The sequence below is a fragment of the Pagrus pagrus genome (assembly GCF_965226575.1).
Source record: "Pagrus pagrus genome assembly, chromosome: 21".
Lineage (NCBI taxonomy): Eukaryota > Metazoa > Chordata > Actinopteri > Spariformes > Sparidae > Pagrus > Pagrus pagrus.
In genome coordinates, this window is record NC_140208.1 from 13472215 (window position 1) to 13492736 (window position 20522).

Genomic DNA, 20522 nt, shown 5'->3' on the forward strand with positions numbered 1-20522 from the left:
AAAGATTTCTAGGAGCAGTTTGACAAAAATAAACTTTGCAGAACATTTTTTAGATTAAAGCCTGTCTCACACTGAAAACAAATCGCATGGTGACACTAATAAATAGATTGCAGCAAAAATGTGTCCTGTAGCTGTCAAATGTGACGAGCAGTGACCACTGCTGTTCCTACAGGGACACCTGTCAGTTTATTGATTAGCAACAGCAACTTGAATTCCTGACTACAGAGGACTCTACACCACCCAGCAGCCTGTTTACTGTCGTTTACTGCTGCAAAAACAAATTGTAAATCAAAGCAGCCTGTGTTCGACATCATACCGGTTGGTTTTATACTGAAATTTTCACTATGTGGACTCTCTGATGTATTGTTGTTAGAGACGAGAATTATTCATGCAAATAGTAAGTCCCTTGAATCCTAAGTCACCTTACAGTTATAGGAATAAAAATTACAACGACCGAGTAAACTAATGGACCCAACCATATAAAAAGAAACATGTTATTTTCTCTGTTAAGTCATGTGTTTTCTTGCTTGCCAATAACAAATTCAGTGCTCTGAATCCACCACAAGAGGCCATTGTGTCTCACTCAATAGCAATTTGTGACCAGTATTATCTGTCGTGCATCTACTTAAGCCGTACCATATCTCCCCCGCTGCCTCCTCTTCCTCATAAAAAAGGAGAGATAAAACTTGATCCTCCTGTATCTGCAGCCCGGGCTTTTCCTCTATGGTGCGATAGTGTGACACTTTGGCTGTCCTCTTGGCATTCCTGTCCCCCTGTGATCATTCCTCTACTACACGCTCACTTTCTTCTTTCCTTTATAATTCCCATGTCTTACTTAACTTGGTTTATCATCATGTCTGCTGTCTGTAAGTATGAGTGTTTATGAACTCTGCAGGGCTTTAGATAGATGTACACATGTTGATGATAGTGGATGATGCGGCTCTGATGCCCAAAGTTCTAATTTCTGGCGTCAATGTGCCAACAGGTCTAACTTACATTGTCCTTGTAAAAATGCCAGCTAATTCTTGCTCTGAATTATTGCTTCACCATGTCCCTTCTTCAGTCCTCTCTCTGGCTCAGCCACCTTCCTCAGCAGAAACCAGTTGAGCCGTCACTCAGTGTCCACCCCCCCTCCTCCCCTCTGGATGATCTCCTCTCTCACTCTCTCACCTTCTCCCTTCGTCTTATTCCACTGACCATGCATGTTCCAAAAACAGATCTCATTTTCATCCATGGTGCGACCCCCAACCCCCCCCCTCGAGCACCCTGCACCACCACACTCCTGCATTACCTCCTTTCCAAATCCAAGCCATGTACCCAGTTCCTGTCCAAGTCCACCATCTCACCTCCCCATTGCTCCACCTCGAGCCCCACCCGCACCCCTCCTCCATCCCACCCCACCATGTCCTCCCATGCTGGAATTTGGAGGCGTGTGTCGGCGGGGTGTCTACCAATCCCCAGCCTTTTGGTGGTATAAAACCCTGCGCATGTTAGCACTTATTCGCTCTTTCTGTCAGACCAACACTCCTGAATTGGAGGGTGCCACACTTCTAGGTGAGGGTGGTGGACAAGGGTAAAAGCTGCAGAGAACAGCAAGAAGTTTAAAGAGCACGGATAGGCACGCATAGACGGGCAATCCCTTGTCTATCCTGAAAGGATGGAGAACGCACACGCAAAGGGGCCGGTAGACTGTCTGTCTTACTTCGGGGTGAACGAGAACACTGGCCTCACTCCCGACCAGTTCAAGAAGAACCTGGACAAGTATGGCTACAATGGTGAGAGATTGGGGCATCGGGAATGGGATGGGGGGCCTACTGAAAGAAGTTTGGCAACTAGGCCACACCAAAAGAAAAGAAAGATCTGAGTGTTTGCATTTTAAATATTCCACCAAGTACTTTTACTAGAGTTTCTCCAAGTGTTTCCTGAGTCTACGCCAGTGGAGTTTCCAGAGATACTCGTAGGGTCGGGGCTGGGTTGAGTTTTTTGCATGTGATGCTTTTTTAGAGAGGAGTTGCAACAGCTGGTAGAAATGCAGAGACATTGAGAAGCAGAGACTTTGAGGGCTTTGAAGAGCTATTTAAAGATAGCCAAAGAAGATGGCTGGAGAGCGAGAGAGACAGGTGATGGCTCAAGAAGCTTCCTGGGTGATATAGGGGGCGGGCGTTAACAGGAGAGATGGATAATTTTAGGCCGGGTATAAAGGGGGAGGTCCTTAGATGGCTTACGGCTAAATGATTTGTAATGTTGTTGCTAATCAATAACCAGTGGAATGGATACATTAGAGAGCTGTAATATGGTAATATAGCTCAAAAGCTGTTGTCAGTGATGTCTTTGTCGCCTTGGAACATTTTAGTGAGCTGCCATTAAACACAATGGTTTATTTTGTTCAAAAACTCATTTTTGAACTGCAGTGAGGTTTTCATTACGCATAGTTTAGAGGTCAAAGGAATTCAGTATCAAATGAATGAATACAGAACAACAGCTTTTTTTATTTCAGCCATCTGGATCTAGTGATTAAAGTCACAGAGTGTAAACCACACAGGGGTCTTTTGAAAAGGTAGAAGTTTTAGAAAACAAAGATCTTTAAGTCACATTCATCATCTTATACCAAGAAGTAAAAGTTCTCTCCCACATGTTTTTCCTAGTGACCGCCATCTTTCTTTTCTGATCATTTTTTCTAACCATCTGTTTTCTTGTCTTTCTGTCTCCACATGCTTTCTCCTCCGTTACCTTTGTTTCCAACTCCAGAGCTGCCTGCTGAGGAGGGTGAGTGTTAAAGCAGCCACAATTACAAAAATATCTAGATCTACAATAAACTTCCAGACACCTGATTTGACCCAGATGGGAGGCCATCACTAATACTTCAAACTACCCCTCATCCACAGAGAGGTTGCAGTTTGATTGTGTGATGCCCACATGTTAATTAATGACTGTCTGCTGGCTATTTAGACCAAATTTTGACCATCATCTTCAGCAACAAAGATCACAAATCGATATTATAAACACTATTTTGTGATAATGATCCATTGATTTACATTAATTTTCCTCTTTGTCTGTATCTCTTTCTCTCGCTCAGGTAAGAGCATCTGGGAGCTGATTGCTGAGCAGTTTGAGGACCTGCTTGTCAGGATCCTGCTGCTGGCCGCCTGCATCTCTTTTGTAAGTTTTCCTTTTTGAAATCATGTCAGTCATTTTAAACTGGGGTTATTTTAAACTCAAGGAGCAGCAGTAGAGTTTGCACTAGACATAATAGTAGCAACAGATTTCACAAGACACCGACACCACGTGGGATCAGACACTTGTCTTGAACTCAAACAAGTTTTCTCACATATGCATTTCTCCAGCCCTTTTAACATTCTTGATTGCCACTTTAAAACTTGCAATTAATTGCATTTTACCTTAAATCCCATTACAGAAACTCTTCCAGTGAGCATGCATCACTAATTTCTGGTTAGTTTATGAAGATAACTTTGTCCCCTCCACCCCTCTATGTATTTTTGAGGAGGACAACTTGAGAGGAGGGAGACAGATTGCAAGGGCTTGCTAGGAGGTGTATTAATTCCTATGCCCAGCTTTCACCCCTTCGGGGCAGCTGTCATGATGGCCTTAGAAGGCGAATATTGAGGAGCCAGTGAGAGACAGGGGGTCAGGGAAGTATAGGGGGGCTGAAGGGTAAGGGTTTATTTTAAGAAAGCCCCAAGCTGAGGAGAGAAACTGAATCCTTCGGGAAAGGTCAGGCTTGAAGGAAGGAACGAAGGGCCTCCTTCCACAGAGAGAGGAGGAGCAAGGAGTTATGGGACATTGAGATCAAATTAATATCAATATTATGACAAAATTACAGCCATTATCATGTGTATAAAGTCATCATACATTTGCCATTTATTTTACATTCTAATGCATTCAAAAAAGGCCCATGGCAGCCTCCTGAATACCTAAAAATGTCTCTGATTATTGCATTATATACAAGTTTATACAAAAAGACACAATGCAAACAAAGCTAAATGTCCATTTAAAGTAGGTCTGACATGTTTCTAGGGCCCACTGTCATTGATTTCTTCTCTCCTACTATAACCTCAGGTGCTGGCCTGGTTTGAGGAAGGTGAGGAGACCGTCACCGCCTTTGTGGAACCCTTCGTCATCCTTCTTATCCTCATCGCTAACGCCGTTGTTGGAGTGTGGCAGGTCAGTGAGAGGCCCGGCACGTTGAGCAATGAGACGTATCCATTGCAGCGATGACAGAAAGTACAGAGGTTCCAGTTACTTTCAGCCACAAACCCACACGTGCTTGCACAACCGTAACATTATCACTTTTACAGCTTTGAAGCCCCAAATAGTTCACATGTGCTCTAAAGCTGATGTTACAACATAGAGTAAATCTTAAATAAAAAATATTATTTACTTCAACTCAAGAAAAGAAATACATTTGTTACTATTTTAGAGTTTATTTGAAGACTCCATGTCCTGTTTATGTTTTGACTGCAATGCAGCAGGGCATGGGTGATTAACATTATGCAAGTCATGCTGTTTCTCATGCATGCAAATAAGTAATTGGCACTGCTGTCAGGCGTCAGCCACTATGGGAACATTGTTGTTATCACTTCGTCACCAAGTGTCAAAATCAGCTGCTTCGTTCCTGTTTTTCTCATCGAGAAACAAAACCGACTTTGGCAACCTACTATTAGATCAAATTTTATCACTCCAAATACTATCTCTGAACACAGCATGTACATTGCCTGTTGCAGAGTCCCTCAAACACAGATCCATACACTGTAACACTTTTTCTCAGTTCAGGCTCAATATTTGTGCTCCTCTGTTGTAATTTTAGCTCACCCCCTTTACTCTATTGTGACTTTTCACCGATCATTTCTGTCTTTTTGTCTGTGTGTGCCACAGGAGCGTAACGCTGAAGATGCCATCGAGGCTCTCAAGGAGTACGAGCCTGAGATGGGCAAAGTCTACCGTTCTGACAGAAAGAGTGTGCAGATGATTAAGGCCAGAGAAATTGTCCCCGGAGACATTGTGGAGGTGTCCGGTAAGCAATGTCAAGATTGTCTGTTTTATTTTTTAAAGTGACTTACATTTGTGTTGAGGGAAAGAAAGAACAAACTCAGGATATATGTGTCTGATGGCAAAGCCTCGTGCCTTTTTAAGGCAATGTAAGCGAGGCAGGATGGAGTAGCACTGCTGTGAAAACATGCTGACTGAAGGAAAGCAAAATCAGGAGTATAAATACCCTCACTAGCACCTGCCGCACCTCTTCTCCCCTCCCTGCCATGGCCCACTTCTGTTCATTCATCAGTGTACACCTGTTGGCTCTCTAGCTGGCTAACCCCCACCCCCAGACATGTGTGGTTCATTCTCAATGGGCCTCATTAGGTTCTGTCTCATTATAAAAGCCATTGATTAAGTATAGAAAGTAAATCTGGGGATTTGGCTTTAAATTTGGAATTTATTCTACCATGTTTTTTAGATATTTGTTTATTTATATTTCAGTTAGGGACTTTATAGTATGCTAGTTACCACTTTTACAGTCACTTAAATGTTGAGGTGTTGCAAAAGTAATTAAAAGTAAGTGAGAAAGTAGTCCACATATATACACAGCCACCACAGCTACATTTATTTTATGTTTAATGTAAACAAGAAAGAAAAGAATTCATTTTCATGATGGCTTCTCTGTTATTCCCACAGTTGGTGACAAAGTCCCAGCTGACATCAGGATTGTTTCCATCAAGTCCACCACCCTGCGTGTTGACCAGTCCATCCTTACTGGTAAGCTTTCGAGAAACCTCAAATCTGTCTAATACATGTTTTTCTTGTATGCATTTGCAGTTTTGAGTTATTTTTTTTTAAATTTTCTCTCTCAGGTGAGTCTGTCAGTGTGATCAAGCACAATGAGGCTGTCCCCGACCTCAGAGCTGTCAACCAGGACAAGAAGAACATGCTTTTCTCTGTAAGTGCCTCACCAACATCAATATTTCATCTGCGCTGTTGCAGCCATTTTTTCCCCCTGTTACTCTTCATGTCATTTCCCTACATCTAACTCTTCTTCTCTTCCCGTAGGGCACTAACATCGCTGCTGGCAAGGCCATTGGTGTTGCTGTGGCCACCGGAGTCTCCACTGAGATCGGTAAGATCCGTGACCAGATGGCTGCCACTGAGCAGGAGAAGACCCCTCTGCAGGCTAAGCTGGACGAGTTCGGCGAGCAGCTGTCCAAGGTTATCTCCCTGATCTGCGTTGCCGTCTGGGCCATCAACATTGGCCACTTCAACGACCCCGTCCACGGTGGCTCATGGATCCGTGGTGCTGTCTACTACTTCAAGATCGCTGTTGCTCTGGCTGTGGCTGCCATCCCTGAGGGTAAGGGAAGCACAAACCAGAAAGTGACTGTTTGTTCCCACGCTGTTCGTTCATCATGCTCACAGTTTTCGCCAACATCTCTCAGGTCTGCCCGCTGTCATCACCACCTGCCTTGCCCTTGGTACCCGCCGTATGGCCAAGAAGAACGCCATCGTCAGAAGCCTGCCCTCTGTGGAGACCCTGGGCTGCACCTCTGTCATCTGCTCCGACAAGACCGGCACCCTCACCACCAACCAGATGTGTGTGACCAAGGTTGGTACTACACTCGACAAAGGAAATTGTGACAATTTGTCCAAAGAACAATTCTGGACATAATTAAATCTTTCTGTCCTTCCTCCACCTCAGATGTTCATTATCAAGAATGTTGATGGCGACCATGTTGACCTTGATGCCTTCGATATCTCTGGCTCCAAGTACACCCCTGAGGGCGAGGTGTAAGTTGTTTTGTCCTCATTCAAACTCAGCATCCGTCATACAATTAAGTGCGCACGAACCTTCTCTCATTTATTTGCAATTCTCTCTTTCAGTTCCCAGGGAGGTGGCAAGACCAACTGCAGCCAATACGATGGCCTTGTTGAGCTCGCTACCATCTGCGCCCTGTGCAACGACTCCTCTCTTGACTACAACGAGGTAAATTTATAGATTCCTGCAGTATATTTTGCAGCGCTGTTACCCCATGACCTTCTGCAATTTAACCATTTCTCTTCATCGCCCTCCTTTTCTCCAGTCCAAGAAGATCTATGAGAAGGTCGGTGAGGCTACTGAGACCGCCCTGTCCTGCCTGGTTGAGAAGATGAATGTGTTCAACACCAACGTGAAGAACCTGTCCAGGATTGAGAGAGCCAACGCCTGCTGCTCCGTAAGTTTTCCAACTGCAATTTGCGAGAAGTTTAATATAATCCACGTTTAATGTTAATACAGCTATTTGTGATAAACCTTTTATCTCTGTGTCTTCCAACAGGTCGTCAAGCAGCTCATGAAGAAGAACGTCACCCTGGAGTTCTCCCGTGACAGGAAGTCCATGTCTGTGTACTGCACCCCCGCTAAGGGTGATGGTGGCGCCAAGATGTTTGTGAAGGCAAGTGTCTTTCTGTCTTTTTTTCCTCTTCCCTTCTCACATCAGACACTGTGAATCACTCAGCATGACACAAAACAATCGTCCTCTCCACAGGGTGCCCCCGAGGGTGTGATTGACAGGTGCGCATATGTGCGTGTTGGCACCACCCGTGTTCCCCTGACCAACGCCATCAAGGAGAAGATCTTGTCTGTCATCAGAGACTGGGGTACCGGCCGTGACACCCTGCGTTGCCTGGCCCTGGCCACCCGTGACACCCCACTGAAGTTGGACGAGATGAACTTCGAGGACTCTACCAAGTTCGCCGACTACGAGGTGAGAATTTGGTGGACTTGACGATGAAACGTGTGAATACGCTTGTGAAGACATGTGTAAACATGGATTGAACGTCTCCATTCACGCTTCTCTCCTCAGACTGACCTGACCTTTGTTGGCTGCGTGGGTATGCTGGATCCCCCTCGTAAGGAGGTCACTATCTCCATTCAGCTGTGCAGGGAAGCCGGAATCCGTGTCATCATGATCACTGGTTAGTGTTATAGATGGGATGAATTATCAATACAGAATTGTAAACAAAGTACTCATATATCATCATTTACACAGAGATATGTATCTTAGATCTGAGCATATCTTACACTCCAGAATTGCCCCTGTCATGATACCATTCTTAATTTTGGACCGTGTATAAAACCATCCGCTGTACCATTTGAATCTACAGTATACACAATTTAAAACAACCCTATCTGCTCTCTTGTGGTGCTAAATTTGTGCTTAACACCTCAGCAGCATCAGTCTTTTTATTGACTTCTTCACCTCCAAATTTCAGGTGACAACAAGGGAACTGCCATCGCTATCTGCCGTCGCATTGGCATCTTCACTGAGGAAGAGGATGTTTCTGGCAGAGCCTACACCGGACGTGAGTTTGACGACCTTCCCCTCCATGAGCAGGCCGAGGCTGTGCGCAGAGCTTGCTGCTTTGCCCGTGTGGAGCCATCCCACAAGTCCAAGATTGTTGAGTTCCTGCAGGGTTATGATGACATTACTGCTATGGTAAGAGCTCAGCAGCATAGGATGTAGCACATGTAGTACTGTGCATATGTGTAGTTTGAAGTACTGTAGCTGAACTTCCTCCTCTCCCCCTCCAGACTGGTGATGGTGTGAACGATGCCCCTGCCCTGAAGAAGGCCGAGATCGGCATCGCCATGGGCTCTGGCACTGCCGTTGCCAAGTCTGCCTCTGAGATGGTCCTGGCTGACGACAACTTCTCTTCCATTGTGGCTGCTGTTGAGGAGGGCAGAGCTATCTACAACAACATGAAGCAGTTCATCCGTTACCTCATCTCCTCCAACGTCGGTGAGGTCGTCTGTATCTTCCTGACTGCCGCTCTGGGTCTGCCCGAGGCTCTGATCCCCGTCCAGCTGCTGTGGGTCAACCTGGTGACTGACGGTCTGCCCGCCACCGCCCTGGGCTTCAACCCCCCTGATCTGGACATCATGGGCAAGCCCCCACGTTCCCCCAAGGAGCCCCTGATCTCTGGCTGGCTGTTCTTCAGATACATGGCTATTGGTGGTAAGTAGCAGTTGATTTTGTGTGTTTGGGCTTTGTCTGAATGCAGGACAAAGACTTACCTACACTGACTCTGTTACTTCTCCCTAACAGGATACGTCGGTGCTGCCACTGTTGGTGGTGCTGCCTGGTGGTTCCTGTACGATAGCACTGGCCCCGGTGTCACCTACTACCAGCTGGTAAGAACCTGTCTGTCTTACATGTTGTCTCAGACAAACGCTAACACGCAAACACTGAGTGACCTCACCTCTCCTCTGTGCAGTCCCACTTTATGCAGTGCTGTGAACACAATGAGGATTTCGCTGGCCTGGATTGCGAGATCTTTGAGGCCTCTCCTCCCATGACCATGGCCTTGTCTGTGCTGGTCACCATTGAGATGTGCAACGCTCTCAACAGGTAATATTACACGTGTTGCAAAGGAAAACACATTTTGTCAGCATCACAACATCCAACTTCAGTGTGTTCATGAGCTTTTAATTAGCTTATTATCTTTTATGACTACTTTGGAGTTGGCTATACAGTATGCGCACAACATTTGAGTCCAACACAAAGTTCCCTACAGACAATAAAGTATATTGCATTGTATCATATTGAAGCAACATAGATGCTATATAGAAGACCTGTGATATTGTATTGTATTGTAACTTCTCTAACTAATCTAGGTCAATCACTGTGGACATGTGAGCAAAAAATGTATGTGCAATACATTAATTAAGAAAAAGTTTCCAATCATCAACCACACATTTACATTCGTCCACCATGTCTCTGCTTATATGACTTTCCGAGCTGTTGTTCTGACTTGAGGGGGGCGTTCACGTTCATTTCCCCAGTCAGGAACTAATGTTTCCAATTATTCCAACACCTTGTGAATGCACTACTATTCTCATAATTCCTTTCTTTTTTATTATTTAAAGCTTGTCTGAGAACCAGTCTCTGATTCGCATGCCCCCATGGAGCAACTTCTGGCTGATTTCTGCCATGACCCTCTCCATGTCCCTTCACTTCATGATCATCTATGTTGACCCTCTGCCCGTAAGTGCTCCCTACAGTTTGATTTAGTTCCTTCGCCAGTTTTTGGAATTATATTGAAGTGCTGTAGTTTTCGCTGAAGTTGCTTTCCAGTGTCGTTTCTGACTCCCACTCTTTTGTCCCGTCCCCCAGATGATCTTCAAGTTGACCCATCTGAGCACAGAACAGTGGCTCATGGTCCTGAAGCTTTCCTTCCCCGTCATCCTCATTGATGAGGTGCTGAAGTTTGTCGCCCGCAACTACGTTGAGTGTAAGTAGCCTTGAATCTTTTTTCCTCTAACAATGAAAAAAATCATGATTTACCTTATTTCCTGAATTAACAGTTCTGATCTCTGTTAATCTTACTATATTTTTAATTTATTTATACTCTCATCTTGTTTTGTTGATATTAATTAGTATTTTAACAAAGTGTAATCCTTCTTCAAATTGTACTGTCATTTCATTTTATCACATCATCCCTTCATTCATCTACAAATCCATCATACCTGTTGTCATCCTCCTGATCTTTCTCATAACTCTCTCCTCTCTCCATTCCTCATTAACTCACTTAACCATTTTTGATTTCCAGACTAAATTCAGTCAACCAACCACCATTAGCTTGTAACTAAAGCAAGGTATTCTCTGCCGATCACTGTGTATCTATAGTTTGTGTGTAGATATGGTTTTGTATCTGTCTTGTTTATATTATCAGTCTCCTGCTGATGTAGAACTGAGGGTTCTCCCTCATACTTAACGAGGTGGCTTCATGACTAACAAATGGGTAGATATCTCAGTGCTGCGATCTGTCTCCGATGTCCATCTCTGAGCTCTCTGTTTCCTGTTATTTCTGATGTGATGAGATGCTTCAGAAGGCATGTTCATCACCTCCAAGCTGCTGCTGTCAGCGTTACAGCACCTATGTTGAGTTGTTTCTGTCTGCAGTAGTAGGATGCCTCCACTTTTGTAAAAAGGCTTGATATTGCTGGAGTCCTCAAATCCTTTTGGCAACATTTTATTTCAACCCTCAAATTTAGTATTTATGGGCAAAACATAAACATAACTGTTTTTTTTTATGGCAGACTTCAGTGTAAGCAGATAAAAGCTTTTAGTGTTTATTGATGTAGATTTAATCAATAGGTTTATCTTTAACCTGTAAAGCAAACACAACAGGATTTTTGTTAGTAATAACAATACAACACAGCTGTAATTTTTTTAAGTGATATGTCTTGATAGGAATAGTTATTATTATTTAACACTTAAAAATGTCATCCTATGTGCTCATAACTACTCTATAATGTTATAAACTGTCTTTTATATGTTTACCTTCTGCTTAGAAATGATACATAAGGGGAGTTGAAGTGAAATGTTACCAAAAGAAATTGGGAATTCATTCGATGGCCACGCTGTTCATGTTGTCCTCTTTGGGAAAATCCGTTAGTTCTTGAAAATATGCTTTCCTTCCTAGAATATTGCCTCTCTGTAGAGCTAACGCTGTGCTTATCATCCAGGCCAGGTCAAACTACATTTACATCTAATTTTTCCTATTTCACAACATTAAATTTGCCATTTGGCTTTAAGGGCCAGGTTGTTACATTTTGTCTCATTTAAAAAAGTCTATCCCACTAATGTCTGCATCCAAAAAGATTACATTTACTGAAAATGAAATCGCCTGGAGCTTTGACTTTGAAATGTTTGAAACCAGTTTGACCCGGGCCTGATCTCTTTACATGTTCCTCTGCTGTACGAGTAGAAGGTAGATAAAAGCAAAATAACTTGGGCTCACTGTCGCGCTACTGACACCGACGTAGTTTGCTTTGCTGCTTTCATTAGATTTTATGTTTAAAAAAAAATTAAAAGTGAGAAAATATTAGATATCTTACATCACGTTTAGTAAAATTAGTTCCAACACGCAAGATCATGAGTTTGCCCGCTTAGCGAAGATACTTAGTGTTGCTCTGTTTCATCTGCTGAAAGGGTCATTGTGTCGGCTTCCATTGTTGACCGCATCATGCATCCAAGAGTCCTCTCCCTCTCTGATTTTTCCATTTTCTCTTTCCCAGGTGGAAATGTTGTATAGAGATGTAGAAGAAGAGGATCTTAAGGGTTGGAGAGAAAGAGGCGGAGAGGAGAGAGAGGAAGATCACAACTGAAGATGGGAACCATTGTGAGCCAACCAATAGAAGAGAGAGGAGAAAATACAGGAAAATGTATCATAAAAAACAATAAAACACAAAAAAATCTACATAAACATAGCCTCTATATAGGGAAGGAGATTGAATTAAAACGAGGGAAGTTTCCCTGCCGATAAAGTATTAACATATTTAAGATTTTATTCTAAGAACTAAAGTATGTATTAAAAGTGATTTTTTGTTAAACTTGGATATTCTCAGCCGTTGTGTTTTTGTGTCCTCTGTCCATTTTCATATGATTGACTTTCCAGCTCATTATTTTTATTCTAGTCTTTGTTGCTCGTGTCGCAGGCAGCCTCCCTGCTTTTTCGGCTGGGCTCTGTACAGTGTGGTGTAGGGTTGCAAAATGACGTCATATGGGCAGAAAAACCTCATGCCTTCAGCTGCCAGCGCTCTCTATAGGCTCCATGCAGTCAGCAGACTCTGTTGGAGGTCTCATGACATTAAATGGGCATGTCCACTCAGTCACAACACTTTTGGTCTTATATATTGTTTACGTGATAAGCTGAAATAAAGTGATGATTACAAACTCATGTACTTGCATTGTGGCGCACATTTTTATTCATCTTTTAAACGTACATTTGGTGTATACAGTGTTTAACATCCGGGTTTGAGATGTGAGACAAACAAATTTAGTGTTATTCATTCATTGTTTTGGTTTTTAGCTCGTGTCAAATATTCTACAGTATTTCTGCCTTTTAGTGCTTAACAGTGACAGTTCATTGGTCTTTGGCTTGCAGAGCTGCATCGTTTTCGTTAAAGCCCAAATCCGTTAGATGAGAGTCCTGAATGGTATGTTGGCGTCCTTCATCTGCTTTTCATAATCTTCATCAAACATCTTTGATTGCTCGGGTGTGAAATGGTTCTTCCAATCACCTACTTCACCTGCAAAGATGGATGCAGAAGAGAATAAAGCAGGGTTAAATACGTAAATCAACTATAATATGTTGTAGTAAGCGAATAACTACGAATTAAGTTGCTGCACCTAATGATTATTTTCCTTATGTATTATTCCATCATGTCAATCATGTTTTCCAAGAGCCCAATCCAACATCGACAAAATGCTTCTTTTGGCAGGAAAATTGTCCAAATCTTAAAAATAGTCCATTGCTACACCACGATATAAAGAAAAACAGCAAATTTTGGATATTTTAAATAATGCAATTATTAAAATAGTCACAGATTTATTTTCTGCCGATAGACTAATCAGTTAATCAACTAATGTTTTAGCTATATTGGGCTCAAGGTTCTCATGGTTTATAAAAACAACAGAAGCAAAAGCAAGAATTACAGGAACCTCTAGGTTGCGCCACTGCACTGTACAATTTGAAGTCGAGGGCCCAGATGAAGTATATGGTAATACAATATAATCAATACAATAACAGATTAGTAGTTCTCTCTTTGTGAAGCGTATACTGTTGAGCTTCTTGTTGAGTGGTTGGCAGGGTTAGGGCTCCCTGTGTGTTTATGAGAGTAGGATGAGGTAATCGCGATGCTGTATTCACCCAATACAAAACCTGGAGGTTTAAAGGTGCAATATGTAAGAATTTCTGTTTAAAACATTCAAAACTAACTAAACCTTTCTACACAATGTGAAGAAATGACAGTTTTGACTTGATGTCAAAGATATCCAAGTATTGAGGAAACACATTACCTCAACATTACCAGGTAAAGTAGACTAATAATTATAAGTTGTTAAAATGTTTTAGCTCGCACGACTTAAATTTATTTAAATAGACTACTTCACTCCTGACTTTCTTAAAGTCAACTTTTACAGTGTAATGAAGTTAGCATGCTAACCAGCTAGTCCTGACCTGTCTTGTCTCGTAATACCACTTTGTACCTCAAGAGGCGATAGTCCAATAGTATAGCTCAGGCCAGCGGAGGCGGCCGCTGACTGATGCCCGACCTCCCTCTCGCTCCTCTGCTGCTTAACGTCTCTCCTGTTTCCTGCCTTCGTCATCCCTTGAGTCAGACTTCTCATCAGAGCCGCTGTAAATCAGCTCAGTACTGTATTCACTGGCGTCAAACTGGCCTCCATCAGTCTTGTGTTCGGTCCCAGTCCTGTGTTGACAGTAAGGCCGGTGAGCCTGGTTCTGATGCCCACTACGGGCCTGGGCTTGAAAACCTCTTCCTCCTGGTGGTCCAAAGCTCCAAGCTTCCTGGAGCTCTGAGCCGAGTCAGCCAATAATACCACTAGCTGCATGGCTAACTGAGCTAACCTATTTACAGCAGCTACAGTTAGCAGCAGTTAGTTGCTCTGGTGATATGCTGTCCCCTAACTGTTTTGTGTATGAATTCAACAGGTGGCAAATTCTTACATGTTGCACCTTTGATTATGTGGATCAACATCGTTCTTCTGAACAAGACTAAGAGCAGAGTGATGCACCTTTTCTCATGAACGGAGAGACGGAATGATCAAAAACAGGTGCTGGGACGCAGGAGTAGTTGGCCATCGGGTTCTCCTTCATGTTCTTGAAGGACGTGAGCTCCACAATCTTGCTGACGACCTCATCAGAGACCGACATGTCCAGGTACCTCATGATGCGCTCCACTTCACGCCGAGGATTCTGGGGGAGGAAATATGATAGCGGGAGTTTGTACAACATGTTTCGGTAATACCAGGTCTTTATGTTCTTGAAACTGGTTCTTATTACCTCCTTCATGTCCTCATAGAAGAGGTAGAGGATGTTTCTCTTCTCTCTCTCCACCCAGTAACCTTTCACATGGTCATACCAGGATCCCCACGACACTGTAGAAGCAGAATTCAATAAGCAGCCATCATGAAAAGGTCCCTCCCACTCCAGTTAAAGGTTTATGTGACTACAGAGCACAGAAAAAAAAAATCTCACAGAAAAGTAATCTTTGTCAATAATCACGTATGACCTTGAAGTGTGTGGTGGTGTCTTTATCTGCAGTGACCCTGCCCTCTGCTGGTACTTTATTTTCATAGTATTTTTCTGTATTCGAAATCATAAAGAGCTGCAGGTCTGCGTGTCTGTTTGACCGAGGGCGCGGCTGATATTCACACGCACAGGCAGAGCAGAGAGGGAACTGCTGGACAGGATGATGCCTCCACTAGCTTTTGGCAGGTAAAATGCCGTTTATAATGTTTAATCTTCATCATAATATACGCCATATGTATCAGCGTTTAATAAGTTAGACCTGCAAACACACTTATTGATATGTAAAATTGGTTGAATTGACGTTTAAGTATAAAAATATATCAGTTGAAATGATTTTGTGGCTCTGAAAGAACATTTTCTTCTGGTGACCTTCACTCTAATCTTTTCATGGTCACTGAGGCATACAAAGTTTCTCATGGGGGGGGGGAAACTGTGAAGTAAGAAACTAACTGTCATGGATCACTGCAGTCACCAACCACTTTTACCCATCCAACCTTTTTAAATTGCACAACAACCTCTGGCTGTTGGATCAGGTAGTTGTGCCAGCCATGACTGGTAAGAGGCTTTGTGCCAACAGAATTAACCTGTTATACCGAGGCTAAGATGACACTCAGGAATGTGATAATCTACTTACATTCTCCTCGCATGAACTTGTGAATGTAGCCGTCCCAGGGCCCTGGCTCAGGCTGGGTCTTATTCATACAATCAAAGTGGTAGTAGCTCACCAGGTTGTCTTTGGCATTGCGTGCCACGTAGATAGCCTTAAGACATGATCAGGCGGGACATAAAAAGGGATTTACAACAACAGTGCAGATCTAATATGGCAGTTGTATATTGTATTGTTCACCTCTCAATCCACTTGCGTGCAACGTATCATGAACCTTTCACCCCATTAGCATGCATTTACTGTTTAGAGTCCAATAAAATGGCTCAGTTGAATCGAACAGATTGAGTCTTACCTTGCACTTGTTTTCCCAAAATCCAGGAGGCACCAACTGAAAAGGAAGATGTGTCTTTATAACTCTAGGTGGATCCATAGTCTTCAGAAGATCAAGACCTGAATCATAAGTTCAGGGAGAAGAATACGTACGTGAAAGAGTTGAAATGCAGATTCAGTGTTGTGCTTATGTAAGTCTCACTCTAATACACTGAGATGACTGACTTTACAATGCTCCAGCACCATTTTAGCCACTTTCTAAGAGCAAATATTTCACTTTAGCCTCTGATATGAAGAAGCCACATCTGGCAGCCGGTTAGCTTAGCAACAGCTAGCTTCACTCTGTCCAAATGTAACAACATCTTTTTACCAAAACCTAAAGCTCACTAACATGTTTACCTCATGGTGACTGCAAGACTCCAGGATGTCATTAGTTCAGCCAAGAATTCATGAAATGGCAACTTTTTGTCTTCTATACATTTAAACAGAGTTAGGCTTGGTGTTAACCCTGCTTCCAGTTTTCTTTATGATAATCAAGCTAAGCTAAGCTAACTGGTTGCTGGCTGTAGCTTCACAGACAAGTAAAAATAACAATTTCCCAAAATGTCATAGTATTTCTAGAAGTCTAAGTCGCTCCGGTTAACCCAATAGCAGGTAATTTCTAGCAAAATAACTCTAAGCATCGAGGAACGAAGCAACTCAGGACATAGAGGAACAAGTGTTTGTACATCAGGTGGTCAGATACACACTGCACATTCATTTTGGAAGCTTGGGTTGTTTCATTTCTGAAGATCCATTTCTTGCTAGTAGGCTAGTAAGTCACCCAGTTACAAGTCTTGAATATTGCACTTCACACGCACACAAACATAACTACACAAATAAACACCTGAGGGGATGGGTGGTGGGGAGTTGATCTCGAGGAAAGGGCTGCGGACGGGCGTGGGGGCTCGTTTGCAGGCCTCAGCATCTCCGTTGTGAATAAGCAGGTCGACTATCTCCTGGGTCCACGTGGTCCCTTATGTGCCAAAAACGAATGAATGAATTAACACCGAGTTGAATGAATAGGACACTTTACACGTGGTTAATCTCACCAGTTTGTGGAGACATCCCTTCTCACACACAGACTACATTAACCAACACATTGAACGTGTCTTCTGCTGCACATGGTTTTACTGTAAATACTGTATATATCTTAGTCTATCCATATCCACCCCTCACTGGTTATTCGGTTACCTGCTGGTGTATTTATTGTATGTCTGCTCTACCTGCTGCTGTAACAAGTAAATTTCCCCGATGTGGGATAAATAAAAGTCTAAAGTCTAAAGTATTACCACTATACATACATGCATTACTCTGCATTTTACTGCTTTGCGATGCCCAACTGTATTTCATTTTCTCAGCACTTCTGCTCTGTTCAGTGATAATAAAGTTGAATCTAATCTATGTTGAATTGAATCTGTGTAATCTCTTTGACAGTTTTGTCAGCTTCACTCTATGATGGGTTCATCGTTTTCTGTGGAGAAAAATGCACTTTAAAGACAACAAGAATATCTCGTAAATTTACCACATGACTCATGTGAGTATTAAACTGTTGTACATTATATGATAGGATAATTATTAATGTTGCATAATTTGTAAGCAGCATTTTTTCTGTTGTAGTTTGTCAAGGTAGAGCTAACCAAACTGAAACCCCACTAAGAAATTTACTGTATATGAGTACCTGCTTTGGGGTAGGTGGCGATGAGGAGGTCAGAGGGGTCAGGACGGAAAGCCCAGATAGGGTCCCAGTTCTGGGCGATGCAGCTCATGAGAGGTACTCCTCTGACAGGGATGAGAGGGAAGCGAGTAATGGAGGCGCTGGCCTTCTGGATGGCCTCGCTGTAGGACATCTCTTCCTTCTCTGACATGATTCACACTGTCAAAAGTTAACTCCAAGAAATCAAGAAACAAGCTGATAATCCACTGTGAAATGGCTCAAGCGAGGCTGGTCCGGTGGTTCGTCACTGAGGTCCTGTCCTCTGCAGCTCCTCTCTCAGCTGGCTTTAGGTCCTTTGTCAAACATTCACAGCTGATTTGTTTTTGTAGACAATAAATTCCAGCGAGCCTCTCCCTGTTTGGTTGTTAAGCAATTACTGCACGCACAACCTCTTTACACTTTCATTATCTCCTCCTTGCGTCCTATTGGTTCCTCTCTTGAATTCTTCTGGTTTTCAACCTAAATCCTCTCCATCTGACTCCAAAAACAATCCCTCCTGAGCTCCCAGCTGAGGTCTGACTGTTTTTCTCCTCCCTTTCTATCTTTGTAACCTGGCTGTCTGAGTGCTTGTACCAGGTTCTTGTCTGTCTGCCACCAGGAACTTGCACAAGCAGACCTACACTAAAGTGCCCTTATGTAACATTCCCAGTTACGCATGAATTCCACTTTTGCTCACAACTTGTCTTGACTGCTTCCCCCTGTAATCTGAGGAAGTGACCAGGGCGGGTCCTAAAAGGGCTCTATACACGACAGAGGCAAACACTTAACCTGACAGAACAAGAAATAATGATGTTATCACCATGTGATTTCACTCATGCCACTTGTGTTTACTACAGATGAAACATACCTTTGGACTCAAACATTCGGGTCAAACTGAATGGCAGTGAAAGATAAAGTTTTGCTATTCTCAGTTCAGCCAGAAGCAGCTGAAATTGACATTCCAGGATTTCCACAGTCAATATCCTGCCAAAGGTAGAACAATATTTTCTCAGAAAATAGGCTCAGTTGCCTGAAACATTCAGCAACTGACAGAGTCCTCTTTACAATTCAAAAGACTGCTTGTGAACAACAGTCTTTTAAAGTGCAGAAACCCACAGGGATAAATTCAATGAAGATAAATGTAAAGCAACCTCGAGGATAATGCTTGAATTTGGATGCATGTTAAATGAAAGCAGAACGTTAACATTTAGATTAAATTACAGGCCACAGTGTCCCCATGTGGATAGACTTTTGCTAAAACAGAAACAGCTGAAACTGATGAATGGAAAGGTCTCCTTCACTGAATTCATGCTCCATATGTTTTAAATTATAGTACAAAAGCTATATGTTTACCCACATTTACAACATTAACCTCTTTGAGTTAATGATTAATTCAAAATGACTGGCTTTAGCTAACACAAGCTAATTGGCAACAATAGAAGCATGTATTAGTTAATGGGGGCCCTGTGTAGTTTTAGATAAGAAATCCAAACTCAGAGTTTTAATATTTACAATATTAATGAGCTAATAATACAAACCCAGAAATACTTTTTTCTGTAACTGAATAAACAAGCTGTTCTCAGAGGAAAATGAGGTCCCCAGAACACTGTTTGAAGCTAGAAACGTGGCAGGGTCCGCCAAATATAAACAAAGTAAAACAATATGAAACTGTGTTGTCCTTTAAGGTCAGTTTGTTTATTCAGTCATGAAAACAAAGAGTTTGTTTATTTACGTAGTTTCCTTTGGCATTGAGTGCACCTTTAAGCTTGTGATTGGCTTAAAATGTGGAAAAAATGCCATCATGAAATAAAAACAGACTTCTTTTGAAGGGCGCTTTGATGTAAAAATGTCTATACAAGAATCCAGGGAAGTACAGAAAGTAGACAAATCATCATTAATCTCAATAATAGACATGTGTGCTGAATAGTAAACAATCATCTACTTTTATCTTTACTTCCTAAATAATGTGGCTTTTGACAACAATGTCTAGGAAATTTAGGAAAAACCTGTGCAGTGTTCAGCTGCTCACACTGTTGTGACAAACTTCAACTTTTGAAAAAAACCTGAATATGAACACAAGCCTCCTGTCTGAGACCATACACTGGCAGTTAATGAAATAATCTTGAATACCTATTAAAAAGACAAATTCATATTCTTTATTTTTTTTAATCCTGATTTAAATCTGTGCAGCTCCACACGTTCACATCTGGAGCTCAGTGTTTTTATCTCTGGCTCCACCAGCACACAAGCATTTCTCAAATGAGATCCATTAATAAAACAGAGTCACAGAAAGTATTAGCGAATGAACTTAAGGTCAGAGTTTGTTTATTTTTCCACAGCCACAGACGGTGGAGGGAGCAGGGAGGGTGCAGACGAGTTCAAAGTCATCACCCTCACCTGTCACACACTGTTAATCCTGCATACAGTAAACATCGCTGACAGCCTGGTCTGTTTGATACACTAGATTTAGTAAATCTAAGGAAAATTGCAAGACTTGCTAAAATACTTATTATTAATCTGATTGACTAAGCACTACACATTCATGACTGTTTACCTGTATATTAAAACCAGTCAATTATTTCATAACCTGTGAAATACTAAAGGTTAATTTCTGCTGGTCATGCATCCACCAGGGGGCACAGCTGAAAAGGTTTACCTGTACTCTAATTTTTACTAATACAAACTGTGTAATTGGTTTGACAAAGCTTTACAATAAAAAAATACCAGTTTGCTGTAACAATCAGGTAAAAG

The 20522-nt window shown here is 42.4% G+C and overlaps 2 protein-coding genes across 2 annotated transcripts; one reads left to right on the top strand and one right to left on the bottom strand.

The window, feature by feature from the left end:
* The first annotated feature begins 1494 nt into the window (after positions 1–1494).
* Positions 1495–12383, top strand: atp2a1l (ATPase sarcoplasmic/endoplasmic reticulum Ca2+ transporting 1, like). The gene is made up of 22 exons (XM_084342267.1): positions 1495–1775; positions 2749–2766; positions 3077–3159; positions 4078–4182; positions 4894–5032; positions 5689–5769; positions 5865–5950; positions 6061–6358; positions 6444–6610; positions 6704–6792; positions 6886–6988; positions 7086–7217; positions 7320–7436; positions 7530–7748; positions 7848–7959; positions 8257–8480; positions 8576–8999; positions 9090–9175; positions 9259–9392; positions 9911–10028; positions 10158–10275; positions 12065–12383. The coding sequence occupies exons 1-22, from the start codon at positions 1658–1660 to the stop codon at positions 12079–12081; spliced, it is 2988 nt and encodes a 995-aa protein (XP_084198393.1). The 5' UTR covers positions 1495–1657; the 3' UTR covers positions 12082–12383.
* A 345-nt stretch (positions 12384–12728) lies between these two features.
* Positions 12729–18507, bottom strand: sult1st6 (sulfotransferase family 1, cytosolic sulfotransferase 6). The gene is made up of 7 exons (XM_084342268.1): positions 17757–18507; positions 16923–17051; positions 16059–16156; positions 15734–15860; positions 14851–14945; positions 14583–14763; positions 12729–13078 (listed from the first exon to the last, which is right to left on the bottom strand). The coding sequence occupies exons 1-7, from the start codon at positions 17941–17943 to the stop codon at positions 12966–12968; spliced, it is 930 nt and encodes a 309-aa protein (XP_084198394.1). The 5' UTR covers positions 17944–18507; the 3' UTR covers positions 12729–12965.
* Positions 18508–20522: the final 2015 nt, after the last annotated feature.

Excerpts from the sequence above, each read along its gene's own strand:
- atp2a1l (XM_084342267.1), top strand. The coding sequence starts at position 1,658 with ATGGAGAACGCACACGCAAAGGGGCCGGTAGACTGTCTGTCTTACTTC. Across the intron at positions 5,770-5,864 it reads TGACCAGTCCATCCTTACTG|GTGAGTCTGTCAGTGTGATC; the intron begins GTAAGCTTTCGA and ends TTTCTCTCTCAG. Across the intron at positions 9,000-9,089 it reads CAGATACATGGCTATTGGTG|GATACGTCGGTGCTGCCACT; the intron begins GTAAGTAGCAGT and ends TCTCCCTAACAG.
- sult1st6 (XM_084342268.1), bottom strand. The coding sequence starts at position 17,943 with ATGTCAGAGAAGGAAGAGATGTCCTACAGCGAGGCCATCCAGAAGGCC. Across the intron at positions 17,052-17,756 it reads CGCCACCTACCCCAAAGCAG|GGACCACGTGGACCCAGGAG; the intron begins GTACTCATATAC and ends TTGGCACATAAG. Across the intron at positions 15,861-16,058 it reads TTTGGGAAAACAAGTGCAAG|GCTATCTACGTGGCACGCAA; the intron begins GTAAGACTCAAT and ends TCATGTCTTAAG.